The following is a 22,645-nucleotide window of genomic DNA, read 5'->3' as shown; positions in this document are numbered from 1 at the left end:
TGAGGAATGTGTAACACAATGATGAGAGTATTGACTATGTGGCCTGAGTGGGGAAATATCCAGGGAAGCTATAATTGATCAGCTTTACAATAAAGTGCCAAATCAGCTTTGTCCAAAGGGTATGTATCAATCATGAGTTTCAGAGAAATGGGCACATACAACTGCTTTTAATATCACTCAGTTAATGTGATTTTTAAGAGGGAAAATGGAGAAGCAAAGGGTATGAAGGGGAGGGAATAGGAACAGAGAGAGAGAGAAGACAGAGTAGGAGCCAAGATTACCCACCTACCTTTCTTCAGTGCTAAACAGAGGACATGTGGCAGCTCATCTCCTGTGCCCACTTGGATCAGAGGAAATTCCCATACTTGACATTCTATGACATCCCTCCAAGTGCAAATTGCTATGTAAAGGCATATTAAAACATGTATCTTTCCTCAAGGGAGAGAATAGACACGTGCTAAATGCTAAGAAATCAGGTGGTATTTATAAAACTACAGAAAGAGAGTATCTGCAATTGAGGAAACTAGATCACCTATCAAGGTAGATAGCTTTATGTTTTACATCTAGTTAACTTATTAAATCATTCTTATTGTTCAGATTAACTCAATAGTTGTTAGTGTTATTTTGGGGAAAAAAAGTCCTCTCTCAATTTTTTTGGATAGATTTTGCATATAAGGGCTTTTAACTAGTCTTGTGGTTGGTTATTCAGCTACAGACAAATCTTTGCTTTTCACTTTTTTTCCCCCTTAGAACTTATGTTTGGGTTTTCACTATGTCCTTAAAAACTTCTTTAAACGAAAAACTAAACTTCAATTTTGAGAATAGAAATTAAAGAAGACAAAGGCTTAATGGTAATTCAATAAGTCCATCCTTTCATTGACTGTCATACATTCATTCTTGATATATATTGAGAGCCTACTATGGACCCAGCAAGGCCCACTGAGGCACTGGGGCTGTAGTAGTTAAGTAAAAACTCACATGGTTGCTGGACCCATGGAGTTGATTTACCTTCTCCTTACTTGCATCACTGACTTGATGGACAAGAGTGAACAAGCTCCGGGAATTGGTGATGGACAGGGAAGCCTGGCATGCTGCAGTCCATGGGCTTGCAAAGAGTTGGACACAACTGAGCCACTGAACTACTTTTACTCACTCATTTTAGGGACAGTTTCTAAAATTATGAAGGGCTATAAGAACTGTGCAGGCTTTTTGTTCCTTAAAGGTTTTGCGTGCTTGTTGTGGGTTGCCAGGGTCCTATGTGATGACATGATTTCCTTGACTGTACAGAGGGGATACCATAAAACCTAGAATACCCTACAGAATTTCTGGAAGAATAATCATTTTGTACTAAATAATGGTTATGGGAGATAGAATGGCATACTAAAAGGATCATATTTTAAGTATTGATCAACATCACTTATGAGTACATAGGTCTCAAAAGAAGAATGAATACAAATGAGTCTTGCATAGAACTAGACTGTATTTAGTTTCTACAATAATCCTAACATTTTCTGGGGGCACTATTTTCATGATGCTTTTGATATTGCCATTATCAAAAGTGGAAATAAATTGATATCAGAGGCAGTGGAGTGGATCTCGGGAGAGAACCAAGATGAAACGGATGAGTCTGTTTCAGGTACAGCTGGACATGAGAGAAGATTATCTTATATATTTCTGGATAAAGCTTCAATTGCTGACAGTTATAAGTGATTTATAAGAGATATTTTAAGCAAGAAAGTGGACGACATCACCCTTGTACCTGCTTTACACACTACATTTCAAGATTTACCTGCAAGATTGTGCATAGAAGACAGAGTGGGGTAGAGGCGGGAAATAGGAAAGGCGGTGAGGGAGGCTTCCTGGAAGCATGAAGTTGATTACTTGTGATTTGAGCCTGTAGAGATAAGCCGCACGGGAATGAAAAGTAAAGGGCAGAAGCAAGGAGAAGTTCAGCAGATAGGAAAAGTAAATAGCAGCTTGGGAAATAGAATTTCTTCCAGGGGGAAGTGCTCAGCCCATTGCATTGGAGACAAAGCTAATTCTACTTACTGCTCTGGAGTCTGTGAGGGGCGACCGGACATAAAGCTGCGACATTCCTCAGGTGCGGCGGTCACCTGGCCTTTATCCACCACGCTTCCCGCCTCTGACCTGTGCAAATGGTGCATTCCACCAATCACAGCAGAGCAGGACACCACTTCTCAGTAATTCATAGACTTCATAAAGCAAAACACTGTTACAGACAACCTAAATGGACGGCACACCCCCTATACCATCATGAGTCTATGTGCTATGGAATTTATGTCCTACCATTTAACTTACGACCTAGCTGCATTATTGCCTGAGAACACTATAATACCATCATTGCACACAGAGGCAGTAACTGCAGGCAGGATGTTAAATTGAGGCATTTCTTTTACTCTTCATAAGTGACATTTCTTATAGAACAGGCATACAATAAATTCATGCTTCTTATTGTTGTTTAGACACTAAGTCATGTCCAACTCTTTGTGAGCCCATGGACTATAGCCTGCCAGGCTCCTCTGTCCATGGAATTTCCTAGGCAAGAATACTGGAATTGGTTGCCATTTCCTTCTCCAGGGGATCTTCCTGACCCAGAAGTGAGCCCACATCTCCTGCATTGGCAGACAGAATCTTTACCACTGAGCTACCTGCAAAGCCCTTAAATTCACGTTTACTAGAAGAAAACATAATTGGACATGTCTCAATTGTTTATCTTTCACCATGTTAAAAATATTACTTACTGAACAGAATGATATGGTATCAGCAATTGCTTTTTCTTTCTGGACAAAAAATATAAATTATACCTATTGAAGGGACTAAAACATAGATAACATTTTACCATATAAGTAAGAGCTATGAAGTAAGGTTCAAGTGTATGAAAGTTTGGGATCAACTGAGCTCTGATTCATACAGAGGCAGCATTTGTTTAATAGGAAACTCTTCCGTTTTCTAAGCTGCACCTGGGCCCTGCCAGTGGTATCACTCATACAGGACAGTCCTTCATCCCTGCCCTGGAATTTCACATCATGGACAATACAATAGGACATTATATTCTACAGACTGGGCAAACCCTCACATTCAGAGAGCTCAAGCTTCCAACCTTTTTCCTCTTCCAGGCTTAGATTCCGGTTCATTTTCCTCCACCTTTTTCCCTGGTGCCAACTTCTCAGCACTGTCAAGCAAAGCGCTGAGGGCCACTCTCCTGAAGACATTCCCATGGGCCTCCTTGATAAACTGGACCAGCTGACGGATGTCGCAATACAGCCCCTATTTGGAGGCCACAAGGAAAGTGTGGGGAAAGAAAGATAGTTGTGTCTTTGAAGAATATTCATAGGAAGAGGGGTAGAAGGTAATTCCTTGGACTTAGATGAGCCTTGGGATCATAAAAGGAAGAGAGATTACTATAGTGCAACTAATGGGATCCTGCCCCTCCATTGTTGCTATGGTAACATTACTAAAAACCTTGCCTGTCATTCTTAGTATCAAAAAGGATAGTCCCCATGCTACATATTTAGAAAGTTGGCTGTGACATTAGAAAGACATCAGTTTATACTTTTATAACAACTGAATCTCCAAATTTTTAATTATGTCTCTTGGGACTTCTGAAGAGATGCCTGCAAAAATAAGGGAATCAGAATTTTGTCTAGACTAGAGATTTCAGTCGCTGTTTAACGTCTCCAAATTTTTGGCATCACTGTGATAAATTACGCTAAACCTTCTAGACAATTCTAATAGAGCCTGACATTCAAGGATGATACATTTTTCTACATAGACTTAGCAAATAATATGTATGTTGTAGCTCATTTGAGCATGAACTTGACTATAAACTTACAAAGACACAAGGCTATTAAAACCAACGTATTAGTGATTCAATATTTAATGCAGGACTTTTTTCTTTTTTTTTTTTTTTAAGATATTAAGCTTTGCATTCAGCATTTCCCCATCTGTCTTCTCTAAGAAGGTAGTTAGTATATTCTGTGTCTTAGGAAAGGGTCATGACAAAGAAGAACATAGAAGCCTAAACAACACCTTAGAGCTTTGGATTTCAAAATCTAAGACCACTGGGACAGTTATGCCCATGATCTTTAGAAAAGCAGAAGGAAGGGCCACTGAGGAAAACATAAAGTGTCCTTTTGGTCCTGTGAGAAGAAGGCCTTATGCTCTCACTCTGCAATGTGGTAGCTCCTCCATGGAAGGCAAGACTCCAAAACACAAGGGTTCCAAATTCACCAGAGTGCCCATCCTTAAGCAGCAGAGAGCACCATGCGAACAAACAGATATAACTGATGCTTGACACCCATGGAGCCTCACCACAAGCCCTGGGTCCTACTTAAGACTTCAGAATATTTGCCCTACTCTCTGAAGTTGGGAGACCCAAGAATGACTGAGGTTCAACTTCCAGCCATTCCGGTGGAATGGAGGTTCAAAGCCAAATTTAAATTGATTTAAATACAATTAATAAATGTAGTATTTCTTCTATACATGCACATGTAGGCTAAGACTTATAAGAGTTCATATATGCTATAATCAACTTGTCAAATTACTTCTTGCCATGAGCAAACTGAACACATGGATGGTATGCAAGTTATTCTCAACCTCCAAGAACCTTGTTAGGAGGCTTTACAATCAGTAAAATCAAACTCCTTTTCATTCGGGATTTTGTTCTGTTTATCTCAAGTGAATACATAGTTTCAGTGATTTAGAATAACTTAAAACTATTTCTCTGTTTTAAGTAGATTAACAGATAGTGTCCATATGTGTCAATGGGCTGATTTCTGCATAAAAGTCATTATACTAACAGATTAGTAAGATACAGAAATGCTTCTTTACTCCTCTGAGAGACCTGAATTCATTTAGTCATGTCAGATGTGTCAGTCTTCATCTATATTTTACTATCCCAAACCACAATCTTCTTGGCAGCAATAAACACTAATCTTTTAAAACCTGGCGCTCTCTACTTGTGGCCTTGGTGGTTTAATTAACACAGTCTTTTGTGAAGAGTAGCTAAAAGATTGGTGTTTGATAAAAAAAGACAAAACCTGATCAGCAGCATATTTGAATTAGTTATTAAAGTAAATGTGGTTTCAAACAAAAGCTTGGTATAACACTCTTGTTTATTTCACAAGCCAGCATGCTGGGCTCTAGCACCTTCTTTCTGAAAGGCTCAGAATACCTGGCAACTATTTCACCAACTACCACAGAACCTCTGAGATGGAAGAGATAAGCCTATCTGCAGGTACGATGACAGGTGACAGGGAGGAGAAAGGTATTGCAGGGTTTCTACCGTGAGTTGCTGGTGACACTGGGAAAATACATAGACATTTTAACTTTACAGTTTTAGATTTCAACTTCTTTCTCAAGGTCATGGCATAAAACTGAGAACTTATGTGGGAGGAAAAGGTGAGCTTCTCACCAGATTCTCAGGGCTGTGCAATTCATGAGTAGTTGAAGCGCAGCGTGTGATGAGGGATTTAAACATTGCGCTGACGACGATGCCTTCCACATTTTGGGCTGTGGATTTGTTGTCCACCGTGGTGAAGTTATTTCCGAACCCAGCCTTGTCTGGAATGCAAAGGCACCAATTAAAGGCAGTGTTTCCTTTCAGGTACAATGTTTAAAGAAGTAATGAAGTACTTGGCATCCAGGAGTTAGTGAAGGGCTACACAAAATACTGGCAACCCACTTCAGTATTCTTGTCTGAAAATTTCATGAACAGAGGAGCCTGGTGGACTGCAGTCCATGGGGTTGCAAAGAGTCAGACATAACTGAGCAACTGAGCATGTACACACAAAAAATACAGAACCAGAGGATTGAAGCCACTCCAGATTTGATCATCTAATGAGGACTTAGAGATAAACAGCTCATAATCTCCTTCAGGGTTATTACTATGACATATTCCATCACTTAGTGGATGTTTTCATCAATAAATCTTAGCAACAAAAAGAGGACAACTGTTGACCCTAAGAAAATTTTTTAAACCTAAGTAATGTTTAGATAGACAATAATTTTTTTTAAAAGATGGTTTACTAAGTGGTCCCTCAATGGAGACAGACTTGATTTGGCTTTTTTTGGTGGTGAAGAATGCTGGTTTCTCAGCAGAAACTGTTCAGTCTGTGAGAAGTGGAGTGAGGTAGGGCCAACTAGGTGAGTGGGGAAGTGGAGGGAAGAGACGAGACAGGGTCTTGTAGGGGAATTAACACCAGCACCAGAAACCAAAAATGAGACTGAGTTCTGGACAAAAGCTACACAAGACTTCTAGCAACTTCTTGCTTCCAGAGACTCCATGGGCATATAAGTTGGAAAAATCTACAACCTCTCCTGGAGCCACCTCCTAATTCATTCACACATGAAATGCCAGTGAACTGAGGCCATCACCCAATGTGGCAGTTTATTCCAGTTTTTCCCATTTCCATGGACACTTCAGGTGTTCTGTGGACTTGCCAGAGTATTGCAAGCTTGCAAGCCACCTGTGGACCGTAGGGGCCAGTTACCTGCAGCTTCAAGACAGATCAAACAGGAATATATGCATCTGCTGGATGATTCACTATGAGCCACTTAACCTTCTTAAGAATCTCAGTGGGAATTCACTACTTTAAAGTGTTGATTACATACTTTATGACTAACCTCTCACTGTCTGTATCAAAGGGCTGTGGGTTATCTTTAGACTTTACATTACAGAAAGAAATGTCTTAGTCTGCTCTTATAGTTTCTATCTCAAATAGGTTTAAAAAGAGAAAAAAATGCAATCAAGAATTTCTCTTGCAGTATCTCAACCCCAATTCTTACTTCATTGTTTTTCAGATCTGTTATGTGCTTGGATTAAAGCAACTTCAGTAACATAGATTATTTCAGGGAATCTATAGGGGAACAATATTTTTCCTTTAATGTGAAAACCAAATAATAAAGCCTGGGGTACAAACAGAAAAACTTTCTAAATCCATCAAATACAGCTCCATTGTGATCTAATCAACCACTATCACATTCAGTTCAGTTCAGTCACTCAGTCGTGTCCGACTCTTTGCAACCCCATGAATCGCAGCACTCCAGGCCTCCCTGTCCATCACCATCTCCCGGAGTTCACTCAAATTCACGTGCATTGAGTCAGTGATGCTCTGTCGTCCCCTTCTCTTCCTGCCCCCAATCCCTCCCAGCATCAGAGTCTTTTCCAGTGAGTCAACTCTTCGCATGAGGTGGCCAAAGTACTGGAGTTTCAGCTTTAGCATCATTCCTTCCAAAGAAATCCCAGGGCTGATCTCCTTCAGAATGGACTGGTTGGATCTCCATGTTGTCCAAGGGACTCTCAAGAGTCTTCTCCAACACCACAGTTCAAAAGCATCAATTCTTCGGCACTCAGCTTTCTTCACAGTCCAACTTTCACATCCATACGTGACTACTGGAAAAACCATAGCCTTGACTAGACAGACCTTTGTTGGCAGAGTAATGTCTCTGCTTTTCAATATGCTGTCTAGGTTGGTCATAACTTTCCTTCCAAGGAGTAAGTGTCTTTTAATTTCATGGCTGCAATCACCATCTGCAGTGATTTTGGAGCCCCAAAAAATAAAGTCTGACACTGTTTCCACTATTTCCCCATCTATAACTATCACATTAATACTATATAAACCATAAAAACCTATACTAAAAAGATGCTTCTTCCCAGGCTTTAAATTAAAATGTGTATTTTACTCAACTCAGGCTTCATGCATCACCTTCATTCCATTACTGTATTTGTATTCAAGTGGTACTGAAAGTGTTCATTGATTGTGGATGCCATCTGGGTTCACTGGTCTATTCCTGTAATATAGGGCTCTATGATGGAGTTTTCTTAAAGCCATAAAGCTATGGGCCTATCTATAGATCCCTTTGTCCGTTTTTTTTGGTTCAGTGTATGTATATATCGAAGTTACATTACTACTATGTTTACTGCAGTCATTTTTTTCTCTTTCCTATTTTATCTTGTGAAAAAATCACCAAGCACATAAAAGGTGCTCACTTCATTTTGTTGAACTAATGAAAATATTCTTTTGTTCCTTGATCCTTGCCTCAGCAGTCATACAAAAAAGTCACCTGAGAGAGAGGCGTGCCGTGAGCAGGGCGTGAGGATAGTGGCACTGCAGCTGAGGGTGTCGTGGCTTTACCGAGTTGAGTTCCCATTTGCTGAGCTAAGTTGTCCTCAAAAGGCCTCCAAAATGTATCTTCAAAGATGATGGGCAAGCTTCTCACATTCATATTTTATTACACACAAGACTCAACGTTCATGCACACACACACACACAAACATATATCTTTTCCTCTCCATTCTATTACCACAGATTTAGGGTGCCTCAGAAACACTACCTGCTTCACCTCGCAGCGATTTCTCCTATAACTCGGCACAGCTTTACTTACTGTCAGTGACCGGCTCCATACAAAATCCTAGCAAAGCATGCAAGAAGTCCACTACGTTATTGAGAGAGTCCTTGTTCACGTAATCCCTCATGGTTTGTCGGAACTGCATCTTATCTAGCTTGTATAGCTTAGTGAGGCAGTTCTGGGCCTGCAAGGAAGGAAGAAAAGTGAAGAAGTCACAGGTACCAGCTTACGCTGGGGATACCACTGATTTCAGACAGAAGCCTTCAGAAGGCAAAGGTCCCCATGCACCCCTCCTGGTTGGTAATTTGCCAGCTCTGCCAGCCCTTCACATCTGAGACTGAGATGTGCAGAGGCAGGCTGGGGAGAAGACTTTGAGAAGGGCTTCTCCTCAGGAAAAACCCCAAACTAAAGGCTAATGCTGCCCCAGGAACAGCTCAGTATTTTTGCCAAGATCAAGATTTTAAGATATCAGTGAAAAAAAATTTAATATTGACGTAGGTGATAGGATTGGTAATCAAGGATTAGAAACTTCAGAGGCTTTATGCAGGGAGAAGAAGCCAACCTCCTCCACACTCAGCTACTTTGAATTTAAATAGATTTAATAGAGGGCATGAGGCTTCCCAAGTGGTGCTAGTGGTAAAGAGTCTGCCTGCCAATGCAGGGGACATAGAGACACAGGTTTGATCCCTGGGTCAGGAAGAGGGCATGGCAACCCACTCTAGTATTTTTGCCTGGAGAATCCCATGGGCAGAGGAGGCTGGTAGGCTACAGCCCAAATGGTCATAAAGAGTCAGACATGACTGAAGTGACTTAAAACAATGGATGGCATGAGGGGGCTCTAGGACGTGTTTATCCATTCTCTTATGTGGTCAGGAGGGAAAGACCCTTGAGACATGAAAGAGACATAAAATAAAGCAAGTCTAGTTTGTTTATTTATGTGTCTGCTTTTGAATATGGAAGTTTGGTATTTAATAGAAGTTGGCCTTAAGGATATGAAAACCAATTGACCATGCATTAGGCTCTGCTACACAAAAATGTATTTCTTATGATCCAGCAAATAATTTTGTCATCTAGCAAAGGAAAAGGGAGTAATTTGCACTATCAGAACAAACAAAGTTACAATCATTGGCTGGAGAAGGTCACAGACAGGACACCCCAATGCTATCTGGGACCCTCAGGGGGCCCCCTAGTCTCCTTCTACCTTTGAGAGAAAAATCATACTTGTGCAGTGCTTTGCTGTTTAAAATATGCTTCTGGATTGTAAATACAAACATTTGACTTTCACACTTCTCTATGACTTGAAGAGTTTCCCTATGTTACAGTGGAGGAAATTGAGACTCAAAGAAATCAAGGACTTTGTCCAAATGATACACCAAGTTTCACAGCAGAGCCAAAATTAGAAGCTAGGGTCTTGCCTCCTCAGAGTGGTTACACTTCTCATAATATATTGATAGTAGCCTCATGGCTAGTTTAGATAGTGGTTGTTGGAGAAAATGTATTTAGATACCACCCATTACCAAAAGGAAGTGGGTTGACATAATGGAGATTAGTTGATATCTTGTGGAAGGCAAGATCATCTTAAAAAAGAATGTCCTTACCAATGGAAAGAAATGGGAAAATGATACTGTGAATTGAAACTGTGGAAAACTCTTAAAGAGATGGGAATACCAAATCACTTGACCTGCCTCCTGAGAAATCTGCATGAAGGTCAAGAAGCAACAGTTAGAACTGGACATAGAACAACAGACTGGTTCCAAATAGGGAAAGGAGTATGTCAAAGCTGTATATTGTCACCCTACTTATTTAACTTATATGCAGAGTACATCAAGAGAAATGCTGGGCTGAATGAAGCACAAGTTGGAATTAAGATTACTGGAAAAAATATCAATAATCTCAGATATGCAAATGATATCACCCTTATGGTAGAAAGTGAAGAACAACTAAAGAGCCTCTTGATGAAAGTGAAAGAGGAGAGTGAAAAAGTTGTCTTAAAACTCAACATTCAGAAAACTAAGATCATGGCATCTGGTCCCATCACCTCATGGCAAATAGATGGGGAAACAGTGGAAACAGTGGCTGACTTTATTTTTGGGGGCTCCAAAATCACTGCAGATGGTGACTGCAGCCATGAAATTAAAAGACACTTGCTCCTTAGAAGAAAACCTATGACCAACCTAGACAGCATATTAAAAAGCAGAGATATTACTTTTGCCAACAAAGGTCCATCTAGTCAAGGCTATGGTTTTTCCAATAGTCACATATGGATGTTAGAGTTGGACTATAAAGAAAACTGAGTGCCAAAGAATTGATGCTTCTGAACTGTGGTATTGGAGGAGACTCTTGAGAGTCCCTTGGACAGCAAGGAGATCGAACCAGTCCATCCTAAAGGAAATCAGTCCTGAATATTCATTGGAAGGACTGATGCTGAAGCTGAAACTCCAATACTTTGGCCACCTGATACAAAGAACTGACTCATTTGAAAAGACCCTGATGCTGGGAAAGATTGAAGGCAGGAGAAGAAGGGGATGACAGAGGATGAGATGGTTGGATGGCATCACTGACTCAGTGGACCTGAGTTTAAGTAAACTCCGGGAGTTAGTGATGGACAGGGAGGCCTGGCCTGCTGTAGTCCATGGGGTCGCAAACAGTTGGACATGACTGATTGACTGAACTCAACTAAACTGGGTTGAGGAAGAAAATCTACAATCAAGAAAGAAGAGTTGGCTTAGTGAGGACTAAGAGTGAGGACTTAGTGAGGACTCCATAACCTTAATGGAGAATTTTGGACAACCAGGCAGAAGCAAGGACAGCAATTCATGAGATTTGGGTCCTTAATGGTGGGCCAGAGGATAATTTAAGTTACATCACCATTTTGACAAATCAAGGACCAGAGAAAAATTCTTAGAACTCTTGAGAGGAAAAAGAAAGATTATAAAAGGCTGAAACTTGTAATTAGCAATGGTTTCTTGTTGTGACCTTGTCGTAGTCTTTCTATCTATATCACAAAGTCAAGATGATTTTTTTTCCTTTCATTTTTCCTTTACTAGGTCGAGAAATTGGGTGTTTTTTATTCCAGAGGCTACTGGTTGATCAAGCCAGTCAATTCTAAAGGAAATCAGTCCCAAATATTCATTGGAAGGACTGATGCTGAGGCTCCAATACTTTGGCCACCTGATACGAAGAACTGACTCATTGGAAAAGACCCTGATGCTGGGAAAGTTTGAAGGCAGGAGGAGAAGGGGACAAAAGAGGATGACATGGTTGGATGGACATGAGTTTGAACAAGTTCCAGGAGTTGGTGATGGAGAGGGAAGCCTGTCATGCTGCAGTCCATGGGGTTGCAAAGAGTTGGACATGACTGAGCGACTGAACTGAACTGAACTGAATTCCAGAGAGGCTACTGGTTGCTAGATCTCAAGCAATTTTTTTTTCTTATAAAATTAATGCTGCTTGCTATAAAATGAAGTTTTAAAGTACTTCTCTATAAAATACACCAAAAAAGGCATAGTTTCAAATCTCTTCTTTAGAGGCCATTTCAATTCAACTGAAAGTCTCAGCAAGAATCAGAATATCAAACTATAAGTATTTTGATTCTGAATGAATATTCTGAACTTCTCCAAGAGATATAAAGAGTGAATTCCATTTCAATAATTTGGGACTACAAGCTAATGATTAAACTATTCTAAGAAACTCCCTGGAATTACTAGGCACTTTGATGAATAGCATTGGATTTTCAGTAGTTACTTAGCTTTTAATGCATAAGAATATTTCTTACCTCTACCAGTTGAAGTCCACTATACTTTTATTTTTTTAATAAACCAAATTATTATCACAATGCTATTCTGGAAATATTTAGCTTCTTGAAATACACATTCCCAGGGTAGATTTCTCAAATTTCTATCTCATGGACTATGTGTTTACTAAGCATGGATAAGTAAGTATAATCCTGATAATGAGTATAAAACTGGGCTACAAGAAAATGGAGGTACTGCCATATAAATCAACAGTTGAGAAGGCAAGTAGAAAACTGGATGTCCTGATAGGAAACACTCAGTACTCTAGAGAGAAGAAAACATCGTGACTAAGCAGTAACAATAATCTCTCAAGTGGCTTCTGATCCAACTAGCCCTAACCTTCTCCACGTATAGAAAGATAGGTCCTGATATCAGAACCAGTTTATAATTCCAACTACAGCATGATGCTTATTTTTATATTTTGGTATTTCATTTCATAGAATTAGTTTTCTGCATGAGATGTGATGTAATTTTAGCCTTGAAGGCATTTATTCATACTGTGATAGAATAAAAATCAAAGACCCCAAATCATAAACATATGTGCAAAGATGGAGGTAATGTCAGTTTCTACTGCCTTATTATTTATTATTTTGATTTCTTAAAATTTGGGGCCCCAAAATCTAGATCTTGGTCAAAGTTTTCAAGTTTCAGAATTTAGAGAAAGTAATTACTATGAATAACCCCCCCCCACATACAAATAATAAACTAATATGACACAATAGAATAGAAAAGAAAGAGAATGATATATAAATGGGTAGGTAGGTAGATGACAGATTAAGAAAGAAAGCCAGCATGCTGATACTGTGTGAACATTTCATGACAAAACCTAATACCAAAGAAAAATGGCTGGCATTGGATTTTGACATGACCCTAAAACTCTGCTAAGATATGCCAAAGGGTTTCCTAGACTCAAATTTGCATCAAACTCTTATTTGTCGGGGACTATTTTCTTATGATTTCAGTTCAAAATATGTATGAGGCAACTGTTCCAGCTTGAAGTTGTTGTAGAGGTGGGTTATTGCAAAGTCTGAAGGGAAAATAGTCATCAGCAGAGGCAAGTGAAAATGAGCTAGAGTTACATTTCCATGTTCCATTACAAGAATTATTTTTTTGCAAACCTCAGGGCAGAGTTTCAAGTTTCACACAGTTCAAAGGGATGTGCTCGTAAATATTGGGTTGGCAAAAAAGTTCATTTGAATTTTCCTTAAGGTGTTATGAAAAAATCTGAAGGAAATTTTTGTCCAACCCAATATTTAGCAGTCAAGGTTCATTGTCAAACACAGCAGCCAGAAAATGGTTACTTTTGTAGTCCTGTTTTGTCCCAATAAGGGCCATTTTCCATATCTAAAAACAACAAACTCAATCTGAAAGGTGGATCCCTTTTTCTAATATAAAATATGCTTCCATAGTACCCAGGCAGGTGATTAAAAAGTCATTTGTCACAGACCATCAGAAGTTTGCTAAATATATTCATTTTTGCAATGTTCTTTCAAACTATAATTCACGTTCCAATTATACATCCTTTTACCAACTGGGAGTTGGCCTGCCCTAGGCAGGAGGCAGAAGTTATTTTCCCAATTAAACTTTTCTAAGCCTGGGTTTTAGATGTCTTGAGATTATCTTGTGGGAATTCTCCCACCTTATGACAGCATTAATTACCCTCACAAAACAAAATATTTTTTCAGGGAACACTGACCCTCATTGTCAAAGGACTCATTCTTAATTTGAAAGGAGGGAAGAGGAAGAGGAAATGGAATCTACTTTAATTCTCTTACATTCTCCCGGAATACCTGGTGTCTCAGACGATCTCCAGAGAGCCCTCGGTGTCCTTCTCCACAACCATAGGCACATCCCAGGGACTTCACGATTTTGATGAGCATGGTTAGAGCAAGCCTATGGTTGCTTACAGGTATACTTTCATCCTAGCACCCAGAATGAGAGAGAGGATGCTGTTTATTTAGTTACTTAGTTTCTTCTGCTACCGAGACTCTATTTTATTATTAAACCAAGTTTATATGTTTTACAGTGAGCCCCTGCAGTTTGGGAAATAGAATTGTCAAGGGCTCAACAGGTAGGTTAATTTTTTAGAAAATCTAGAACATGATTTACAAGAAAGAAAAATATTTGAATACCCTCTAGTGCTACAGAATATGGATGTAGACCTCTTCAGTAGAAGACATGCTTTCACATGCTTGACAGGTGATCAGAATGACTGTCTAGAGGGAGACAGTGTGGACTATCAATGATGAAGGCAAACAGCTTTTTCCAGAAGGTACCTTTACCAGCAGTTTTCCGATAGTATCACTAGGCAAGGATTTTTGCTAAATTTCTGGAACTGATCAAAGTCTGAAACTTTGAAATCATGTGGCATTTTCTGACATTTTCGAAGGATTTTTTTTTTTTTTTTGCTTTAGCTGTATTGTAATACTCATGTATAAACAAAGTGAGAATAAAAAAATTTTTGTAAATATTCAGCATGGGTTCTTCATTTGAGGTTAAATAGGAAGTCCCCCTGAGATGAACTGTTATTATCCTCTCTTTTGACTCATGTAATCCTTGCTTTAAGTGGAGAACATAGCTTCCAGAAAATCCTTGAATTGTTTCCAGAGAAGCATAAGGAAGCTGTTGCTAAGGAATGATGCAGATCTGCACCATAACCTTCAGGAAGCTTCAACCTTCCTCGGTCCTTCTAGTGACTCTCTGCTGTCAGCACAGCCACCTGAGAGCCCAGCTCGCGCTCCTTAATTGCACATGACGTTAGATAAATGAACGAATCTCTTTGTGCTTTAGTTTCCCCACTTGTGAATGAGAATCTTAATAGCTTCCCTTCCTACTTCATCAGTTTACTGAGACAAATATAAAATAATGAATAAGGCTTGATCTGTAAATCGTGAAGGGCTTTTCCATAGTCATATGCTCAGGTTGATACATAAACTTTGGGGCCATCCACATAGAAAGAATACTCAACTGCAGGGAGGGTGTGTCAGGTATGAGAGTTATCTAGACATCATGTGCTGTTCATTATGTGACAAGACACTCTCTCTGCTCCCCTAATGTTATGTAATTGGGTCATTTTTTTTTTTTTCTAACCAAAGCCTCAGGTAGTGGCTGTGATGCCCAGAAACACCTCCCTTCAGAACTGAACATTCATTCTCTGAGCAGTTGTAAGTATTTAGTTCAGTTCAGTTCAGTCGCTCAGTCGTGTCCAACTCTTTCCGACCCCATGAACCGCAGCACGCCAGGCCTCCCTGTCCATCAACAACTCCTGGAGTTTACCCAAACTCATGTCCATTGAGTCGGTGATGCCATTCAACCATCTCATCCTCTGTCGTCCCCTTCTCTTCCTGCCATGAGTCAAGGCTGGAAGTATTGATGGCTGATAACTCAGGTGAGTTTCTCTTCAGGCATTGCCCTTAGCTAAAGAGATCGGCCTTGACCCACATTACACTCTCCTCCTGGAAGCAATCCACCTCCAATGATTGGTCAAGGGCATAAAGAGGGCTAGGAGGGAGGTCATGGAATAAGGTGGGCTCCCTTACTTTACCCAGGGATTACTTTGAAGAACCATCCCAACTCTGGTGCTCCCTGTGTGAGGGACTGAAGTCTCTGTTACAACTACATTGCAATTCAGCTTCTCTCTTGGCTCCATCCTGCTTCTTTTACATTTCACAGGTATCAATTCTGAGTGGACACCCCATGAAACCTCCTGCACACATCTCTTTGTCCGAGTCTGCTTCTTGGGAACTCTGCAGCTCAGATGCTTACAAATGGAAGACTCATACATACATATATATACACATACCTAGAACATACATACATTTATTTATTTATATGTACAAATATTCAAGAGTGGCTTCCCTGGTGGTTCAGAGGGTAAAGAAACTGCCTGTCAATGCAGGAGACCCAGGTTCAATTCCTGGGTCAGGAAGATCCCCAAGAAAAGGGAATGGCAACCCATTCCAGTATTCTTGCCTGGAGAATCCCATGGACAGAGGAGCCTGGCAGGCTATAGTCCATGGGGTCACAAAAAGTCCAACATGACTGAGTATGACTGGTGTAGGAATTGGTGAATTCCTTCACCAATTCATAAGTGTTTTAAGTTTAAATTAAAATCTTAGCTCCATAACCTTGGGCAAGCTACTTAACACCCTACGCCTCACAAAAGGGGAATCATAAAATATCTGTCTCACAGAGTTTGTGAGGCAAAACAAGTAAGGTGCATAATAATAGCAAAACCAGTGTTAATGATTATTTCTAGGTGTGCTGTGCTTAGTCAGTTGTGTCCAGCTCTTTGCAACTCCGTAGACTATAGCCCACCAGGCTCCTCTGTCCAAGGGATTCTCCAGGCAAGAATACTGGAGTAGGTTGCCATGCCCTCCCTCCAGGGAATCTTCCCAACCCAGGGATTGAACCTGAGTCTTTCACATTGCAGGTGGATTCTTTACAAGCTGAGCTACCAGGGAAGCCCATTTCTAGGTGTGGGGCACTGCTATCCTTTGGGGCAACTTTGTGCAAGTTAGAAAAGGCACTATTCTGGGAGGATGAATTAGAAAAAGTGAGTAGTAGGCACCTTCTACTAAAAGGTGCCTCTTAGTAGAAGCAGCCTTGACTGTCCCTGATTTCAGTCCTGCCTGGCCTCTTTAGCAGAGAGCTCTTGTAGAGTACACAGCCTTTGTGGCCAGAGGCAGTCGTGCCTCAGAAAAGGTCACCCTGGGGAAGAGCTGATTTGGAAGATTGATTTATGAACATTTAAAAACTATTAAATGTTCCTCAAAAAAATTCCTAGCTCCCAAAGCTTTTTGTAAATATCTGTATTTCTTTGGATCTTCAGATGTCCTTGGGATTTCAGCTCCTCCAGAAGGAGACATTCAGAAAGACGTTGCATGCTATAGGCAGAAATCAGGACACATATTAAATAACATTTCAAGTTCTCAGTACTCGTTTGCAGCAAATATAGAAATAGAAATTAGATCTTCTTTTCTGAATTAATCAATTCCCCCATGCTTCTGGTATTACTAGGTTGCAAAATTAGATAAACTCCCAGTTCCACTGAAAATAACAGATGGGCTGGAGGCAGAGCAGACCTGTGTGAATCACAAGTACAATGCATTTGACCTACGTTCGGGTACAGTTTTAAAAATTCTCTGCATTACAGAGGATATTATTTTGCAGAACTAACTACAGAACATTTGCATCTTTTGTGGTTGTTTTGGAGAACACATAATCTGACTTTGTAAAACCCCATCCTAATCAAAAGTAACTGGTCAAAGTAACATTTATATTGTCAAGTTTCTAGTGTTCATAATATCTATATATTACATATAACATCTAGATTACATACAATAGATTTATATTTATATAATATAATAGATTAATAATATCTAGATTATATATAATATCTAGATAGGCAAGACATTTGTAGCTCTTTAATAAAAAATTAGATGTGAATACTAGTTGGGTGTTATTTTAGAACTAAAACAAAACCCAAACAGAAACAAAATACTGATAATAAACTTAATAAATCCTCAATAAACATAACAAGGGATCAAACCTATATCTCGTCTCCTTCATTGGCAGGCCTGTTCTTCACCACTAGCACCACCTGGGAAGCCCCAAACATAACAAAGCCTCATCAATTTAGCATATATCTAAGTTTTACTAATAAGAGTTTATCAAAATTTGACAACTTTTATTTTTCCTATTTTCCCTTGAAGTTTGCAACAAAATGACATAGTTCTATCTATCGTCTCTTTGAGTTGCCACACAGATTGACAGGTAAAACAATTTTAAGTTAAGAATCTTACTGTTTGCTGTGTTTATAAATGTGGTCCTTATACTTTGTATTTGTTTACTAATTCCTACATAACTTTTGACTGAAAAATCCCTTAGATCTTAGGATCCAAGTTCAAACCCCTTGTGATTAATATCAACATTTTGATAATTTTCATCTACAATGAGATCTGAGGACCCTTGAATTATCCTCAGTGATGTTTGGGAATGTAAAAGTTGGAAACATCAAGTACCAGAAGATTCTATTAGAATTGGAAGATATATAAATATGAGTGAGGCAGTAGAAGAAATCCTAAAGGAAAAGTTAGGTTCGGGAACCTAAGAATACCGGGGCAGGAATTATTGGATGAGAGTCCACAAATATTGGGAAAAATGAGAATAGACCAAGAGGAAAGAAACATGATAAATGCAAATTAAACAGGTATGATGTAGGACTAGAAAGAGAGGAAGGGGAAAAAAGAAGAAGGAACACTGCACACCTTCAGCTGTAAAAACCGGATATCCCACAAAAAAATCAACAATTTATATTTAAGATAATATGTAGGTAGTAGAACTCTGCACCGTGAAATCTTACACATGTAAACATTTGGCCTGATGTGTAGATCATCACCTGTTAGAGATTCAAATCTCTTTTTTGATTTCAATTACTTACTACTTTCCAAGTAAGATCTCAAATTGAAATGGCATAAATTATATCAATATAGCTGCAGTAATTCTTTAAAATTCAAATTAGAAAACTAATTGCTGATGTTAAGTGCTGAAATCATAAATGAGGTCAAGTCAAAGGAAGTTAAATTCAGAAACAATAACTAATGAGAACGATAAAGACCCCTGGGTGTGACACACCAAGTTGTAAGAGGACAAAGGCTAGTCTTCTAAACTCATACCAACAAATCAACTTACTAAATAAAAATTCCCCCTTTTCTTCTCTTTAATTGTGACTGAAGCAGGCTACCTAAAAATGCGTTCCTTAAATCAAGAGAAAGAACTTAATGTTTTTCAGAAAAATTATTCTGCTTATTAGAGGCTTCCAGATGGCTCAGCAGTAAAGGATCTGTCTGCAATGCTGGAGATGCAGGAGATGTGAGTTCAATTCCTGGATGTGGGAGATCCCCAGGAGGAGGGCATGGCACCTCACACCAGTATTCTTGTCTGGAGAATCCCACGAACAGAGGAGCCTGGTGGGCTACAGTCCATAAGGTTGCAAAGAGCTGGACATGACTGAAGTGACTGAGCATGCATACATGCATGCATACTGCTTATTATGGACTAGTGACTAGCAGCTATTGAGCCAACAAATTGCTGGCAAGCAAAAATATGGAAAGAAATCAGGAATAACATTTCATGAGTATGGAAAAGCTGGTTCATTCATACCTTATCTTGGTTCTTATCATTCTTCTCATAGGGGCCACCTCCACCTCCTCCACCTCCTCCTCCATCACCTCCTCCACCTCCTCCATCACCACCTCCTCCTTCATCTCCTCCACCATCTCCAGCTCCACTCACTGTAGGACCCCCAAATCCACAGGTGGAACTTCCAGACACTCCTTTGAACTGGAAAGTTCCCTCACTTGGTCTTTTTTCTACAGTTCCATTTTCCTTGTTTTCACTCTTCTTTCTGTTCTTCTCTACACAGGGCACCACACCAAGCTGAAGCAAGCATTCCACAATGTTCAGTGCCACATCGCATATGCGAGAACTGATGTCATGGTTAAGGACAAGATAAACAGCCTTCAGAACCACCTGGGGGAAGACAAAAGTAATCAGAGAGTGATTAAGTTACTTGAATTACCTCTTCCTAAATAGATTTGGCTATTCCATTTATTGCATTTCCTTTGGCTGTTCTATGCACATAAGTATAAATAATTCAGGTAATTTTCAGATGATCTTATTATGCTGCATTGGAACCTTGTATATGTGCTTAATCAACAAATCACCCGAGGAATTAAAAATGTATAAGTGTGTTATCTCATTTAAGGACTCTAAAGTTGCCATAATATGGACAGTTAATGGAGATAACAAAGCATAATGGATTAATGGGAGAGCAATTACTTGCCCAAATGAAAACTTGCTCAACTGATTTCTAAAATCAAAGTGTTTTAATCCTCTGCCAATAATCCTTTCCACCAATAATTGGTGAAGAGCAAAGGTTTCCTTAGACATATAATAGAGGAACATTTGCAATTGCATCATTATTTACATTTAATTTTAAATGCAAAATATTTGCATGTTTAAATTATGTCTTTCTATTGATTTTAATATTTTAAATTATTTGCTGAGCCAGGTTCCCTAATGTGAAATAAAAAAAATTGTGCGAAATATATTTGTAAAATATAACAACCCTTTCATTTGCTAATAATTGTAATCAAGACAGGCATTCTTGAGAATGCAGGTTTAAATGTTTTAATGGACTTCTATTCATTCTCTCTTGCTATTTGGGTGGTTTATAGTCATGTTGCCTATATAACAAAAGAAAACAAGCAGAATTTTTTACTACTGGTCTAGAATATGAGGGACTTAGCAAACACAAATACACAGATATTTACTAAGTGTATTCAGGATTCACTAATGTTTTTCAATTATAAAAATATTCTAATATCAGATCAAATCTAAAGTGAAGCTCAAAAAAAAGAAAAGTTACATCTAAGATGGGTGATACACTCGTAAAAGGTTTTTTCTTTTTTAAGTGTAGCTTTTTCACTTAAAGACTCAACATTTCTAAGAACTTATATGTCCATTTTACCCAACATTGTAAAAACTGGACCAAAGATTCAATATCTTTTGCGCTTCAGTAAGAAAAATTCTTGCTCCGTACAGAAAGATCAAGCATGCCATTCTTGTGGACAAAGTTATTGGTCCCATCAATATGTTCTGTGTCTTCCAAGTAGCTGTAGTTTATGCAGGAGTCTGTGAGGCTTCGAGGCAGATTTGCACATGCCAGGGGTTCGTGTGGCATCTCAGGGATGGGCACCTGGTTGCAGAGCTTCCGCATATGCTCGCTGAAAAAGTCTGCGTAGCCAACGTTGAACGATGCCAACGTGGTATTGAAGGTTGCAACTGTAATAGTGGAGATCTGAGATCGCACTAGAAAAAGGAAAGCAATGTCTTACTTCTCCCATATGAACCTACAAGATCATGTTAGACACTTAACCTACTATTTAAATCACGACCACAATCACAGCTATAGCATATATTTGATGGAGAGTCTCAAGGCTATTGTCAACTCCCGTGATGTTAAGTCATGTATAATAATATCTGACAAACAATGAAGGCTATAGAAAATGTGAACTCTTAACTGGCTTTCCTGAGACCCAGGATAGAATTTTTTTGTCTAACTGGTGCTTTTTATGCAGTTAGAAGATAGACCCTATTGGTTAGTTACACAGTGTTGTGCTCAGTCGCTTCATTTGTGTCCGAATCTTTGCGACCCCATGAACTGGGGCCCACCAGGCTCCTCTGTCCATGGGATTATCCAGGCAAGAATATTTGAGTGGGTTGCCATTTCCTTCTCCAATAGTTAAACTAATTTGGTTGAAATATTTCCCCACAAGTTTGTAGCTGTGAAAATATTTGGTTTTATTTAATATATTGAGGCAACAGAAAACAAGAAAGATTCTTTTTTCTCTTCTGCTTAAGAATTATGGAAAATAAATTTGTGGTGGTAACTAACAAATGTCATCAAGTACTTGAAGTACAGTCCAGGGAAAAGAGGGACTAAATTTATACTCATAGGTTGAGAAGAGCACAGATTAAGAACCCATCTTGGATTTCATCCAGAGGCACACATTTGCTCCACATAAAGCACAGAATAGCAGCTGTCTGGAAGGGGAATCAGTGACCTTAGAAGGTAGGGACTTTCCTCCCCTGAAGATGGACAAGCCCTTCAGAGGGATGTGTCAGATGTCCTAGAAGTCTTTCCTGTAGGTCAATGCTCTTGTGAAAACAAATATGAAATGGGTTGCCCTTGTTTTCCCTCTGAGAGGTATGGTGTTCACCGTGTGCTATCCCATAGCTCTTGCTACTAAGGAAATTTTAAGAACGGCTCACAAATAATCCATCCATAAAATACACAAATGCAAGTTTTCAAAAAGCACATGGAGCCAGATTACAATGAAGATGGAACATGGAGAAAAAACAGGAAACAGGAAAAGAAACCTGAAGTCCCGCCTGCAGGGGCCGCCTCCGACCCACCTTCCTTGACGATGTTCTCCCCGTGGCTGTTGGAGTGGTCTGGCAGGTCACTCACCAGCGTGTGATGAGAGTGGGAGTGCCTGGCGCTCAGGCTCTCCATCTCGGTGGCTGCGTCGGAACTGCCCCGCCGGGTAAATTTCCCTGAGAAGGACGAGAACCACAAGAAGGTTAGAAAATCTGAAAGATGTTCTGCCAAAGGACGGCAGTGACAGTCAGCGGGTATTAGGAACTCTGCAAGGCACAGCTGACTAGCAGGAATTAAATCTCCCTTGGGAACATTCAGGGTTGAGATGATTGATGAAGCTGCCTGTGAGAAGGTCAGCCCCAATCTAAGCCAAATGTCAGAAACCATCTGTTAGGCCCCCGCTAGTTGTCATCTCTTGATTTTAAGCTGGTCTTCTTAATATGACATCCAGAAAGAAAAAAAAAGCTCCCTTTTCTCTTCTTTACATCTTTTTTTAATATCTGAGTGAAAGAAAAGTCTGTCTTTGGATTCACAA

At 39.5% G+C, this 22,645-nt stretch overlaps 1 protein-coding gene across 7 annotated transcripts in view; it reads right to left on the bottom strand.

Moving 5' to 3' along the window:
• UNC80 (unc-80 homolog, NALCN channel complex subunit) overlaps window positions 1–22,645 on the bottom strand; it is a 228,877-nt gene that overhangs the window by 157,971 nt on the left and 48,261 nt on the right. For 3 of the 7 annotated variants that reach the window (XM_044937750.2, XM_006073171.4, XM_044937754.2), the window contains exons 11-18: window positions 22,146–22,286; window positions 20,770–21,038; window positions 19,329–19,697; window positions 13,940–14,086; window positions 8,407–8,554; window positions 5,435–5,583; window positions 3,122–3,288; window positions 2,050–2,148 (exon numbers count right to left, since the gene is read on the bottom strand). In XM_044937750.2, the coding sequence (XP_044793685.1) occupies window positions 2,050–2,148; window positions 3,122–3,288; window positions 5,435–5,583; window positions 8,407–8,554; window positions 13,940–14,086; window positions 19,329–19,697; window positions 20,770–21,038; window positions 22,146–22,286 (1,489 nt within the window). Of the gene's footprint in view, window positions 1–2,049; window positions 2,149–3,121; window positions 3,289–5,434; window positions 5,584–8,406; window positions 8,555–13,939; window positions 14,087–19,328; window positions 19,698–20,769; window positions 21,039–22,109; window positions 22,287–22,645 lie in introns of all 7 variants that reach the window. The other 4 variants (XM_044937752.2, XM_044937753.2, XM_044937751.2 and 1 more) reach the window with 2 other exon arrangements.

Source organism: Bubalus bubalis, chromosome 2, assembly GCF_019923935.1.
Source record: "Bubalus bubalis isolate 160015118507 breed Murrah chromosome 2, NDDB_SH_1, whole genome shotgun sequence".
Lineage (NCBI taxonomy): Eukaryota > Metazoa > Chordata > Mammalia > Artiodactyla > Bovidae > Bubalus > Bubalus bubalis.
Note: the sequence above shows the minus strand (reverse complement) of the source record. Positions and strands in the feature narration are given on the sequence as shown.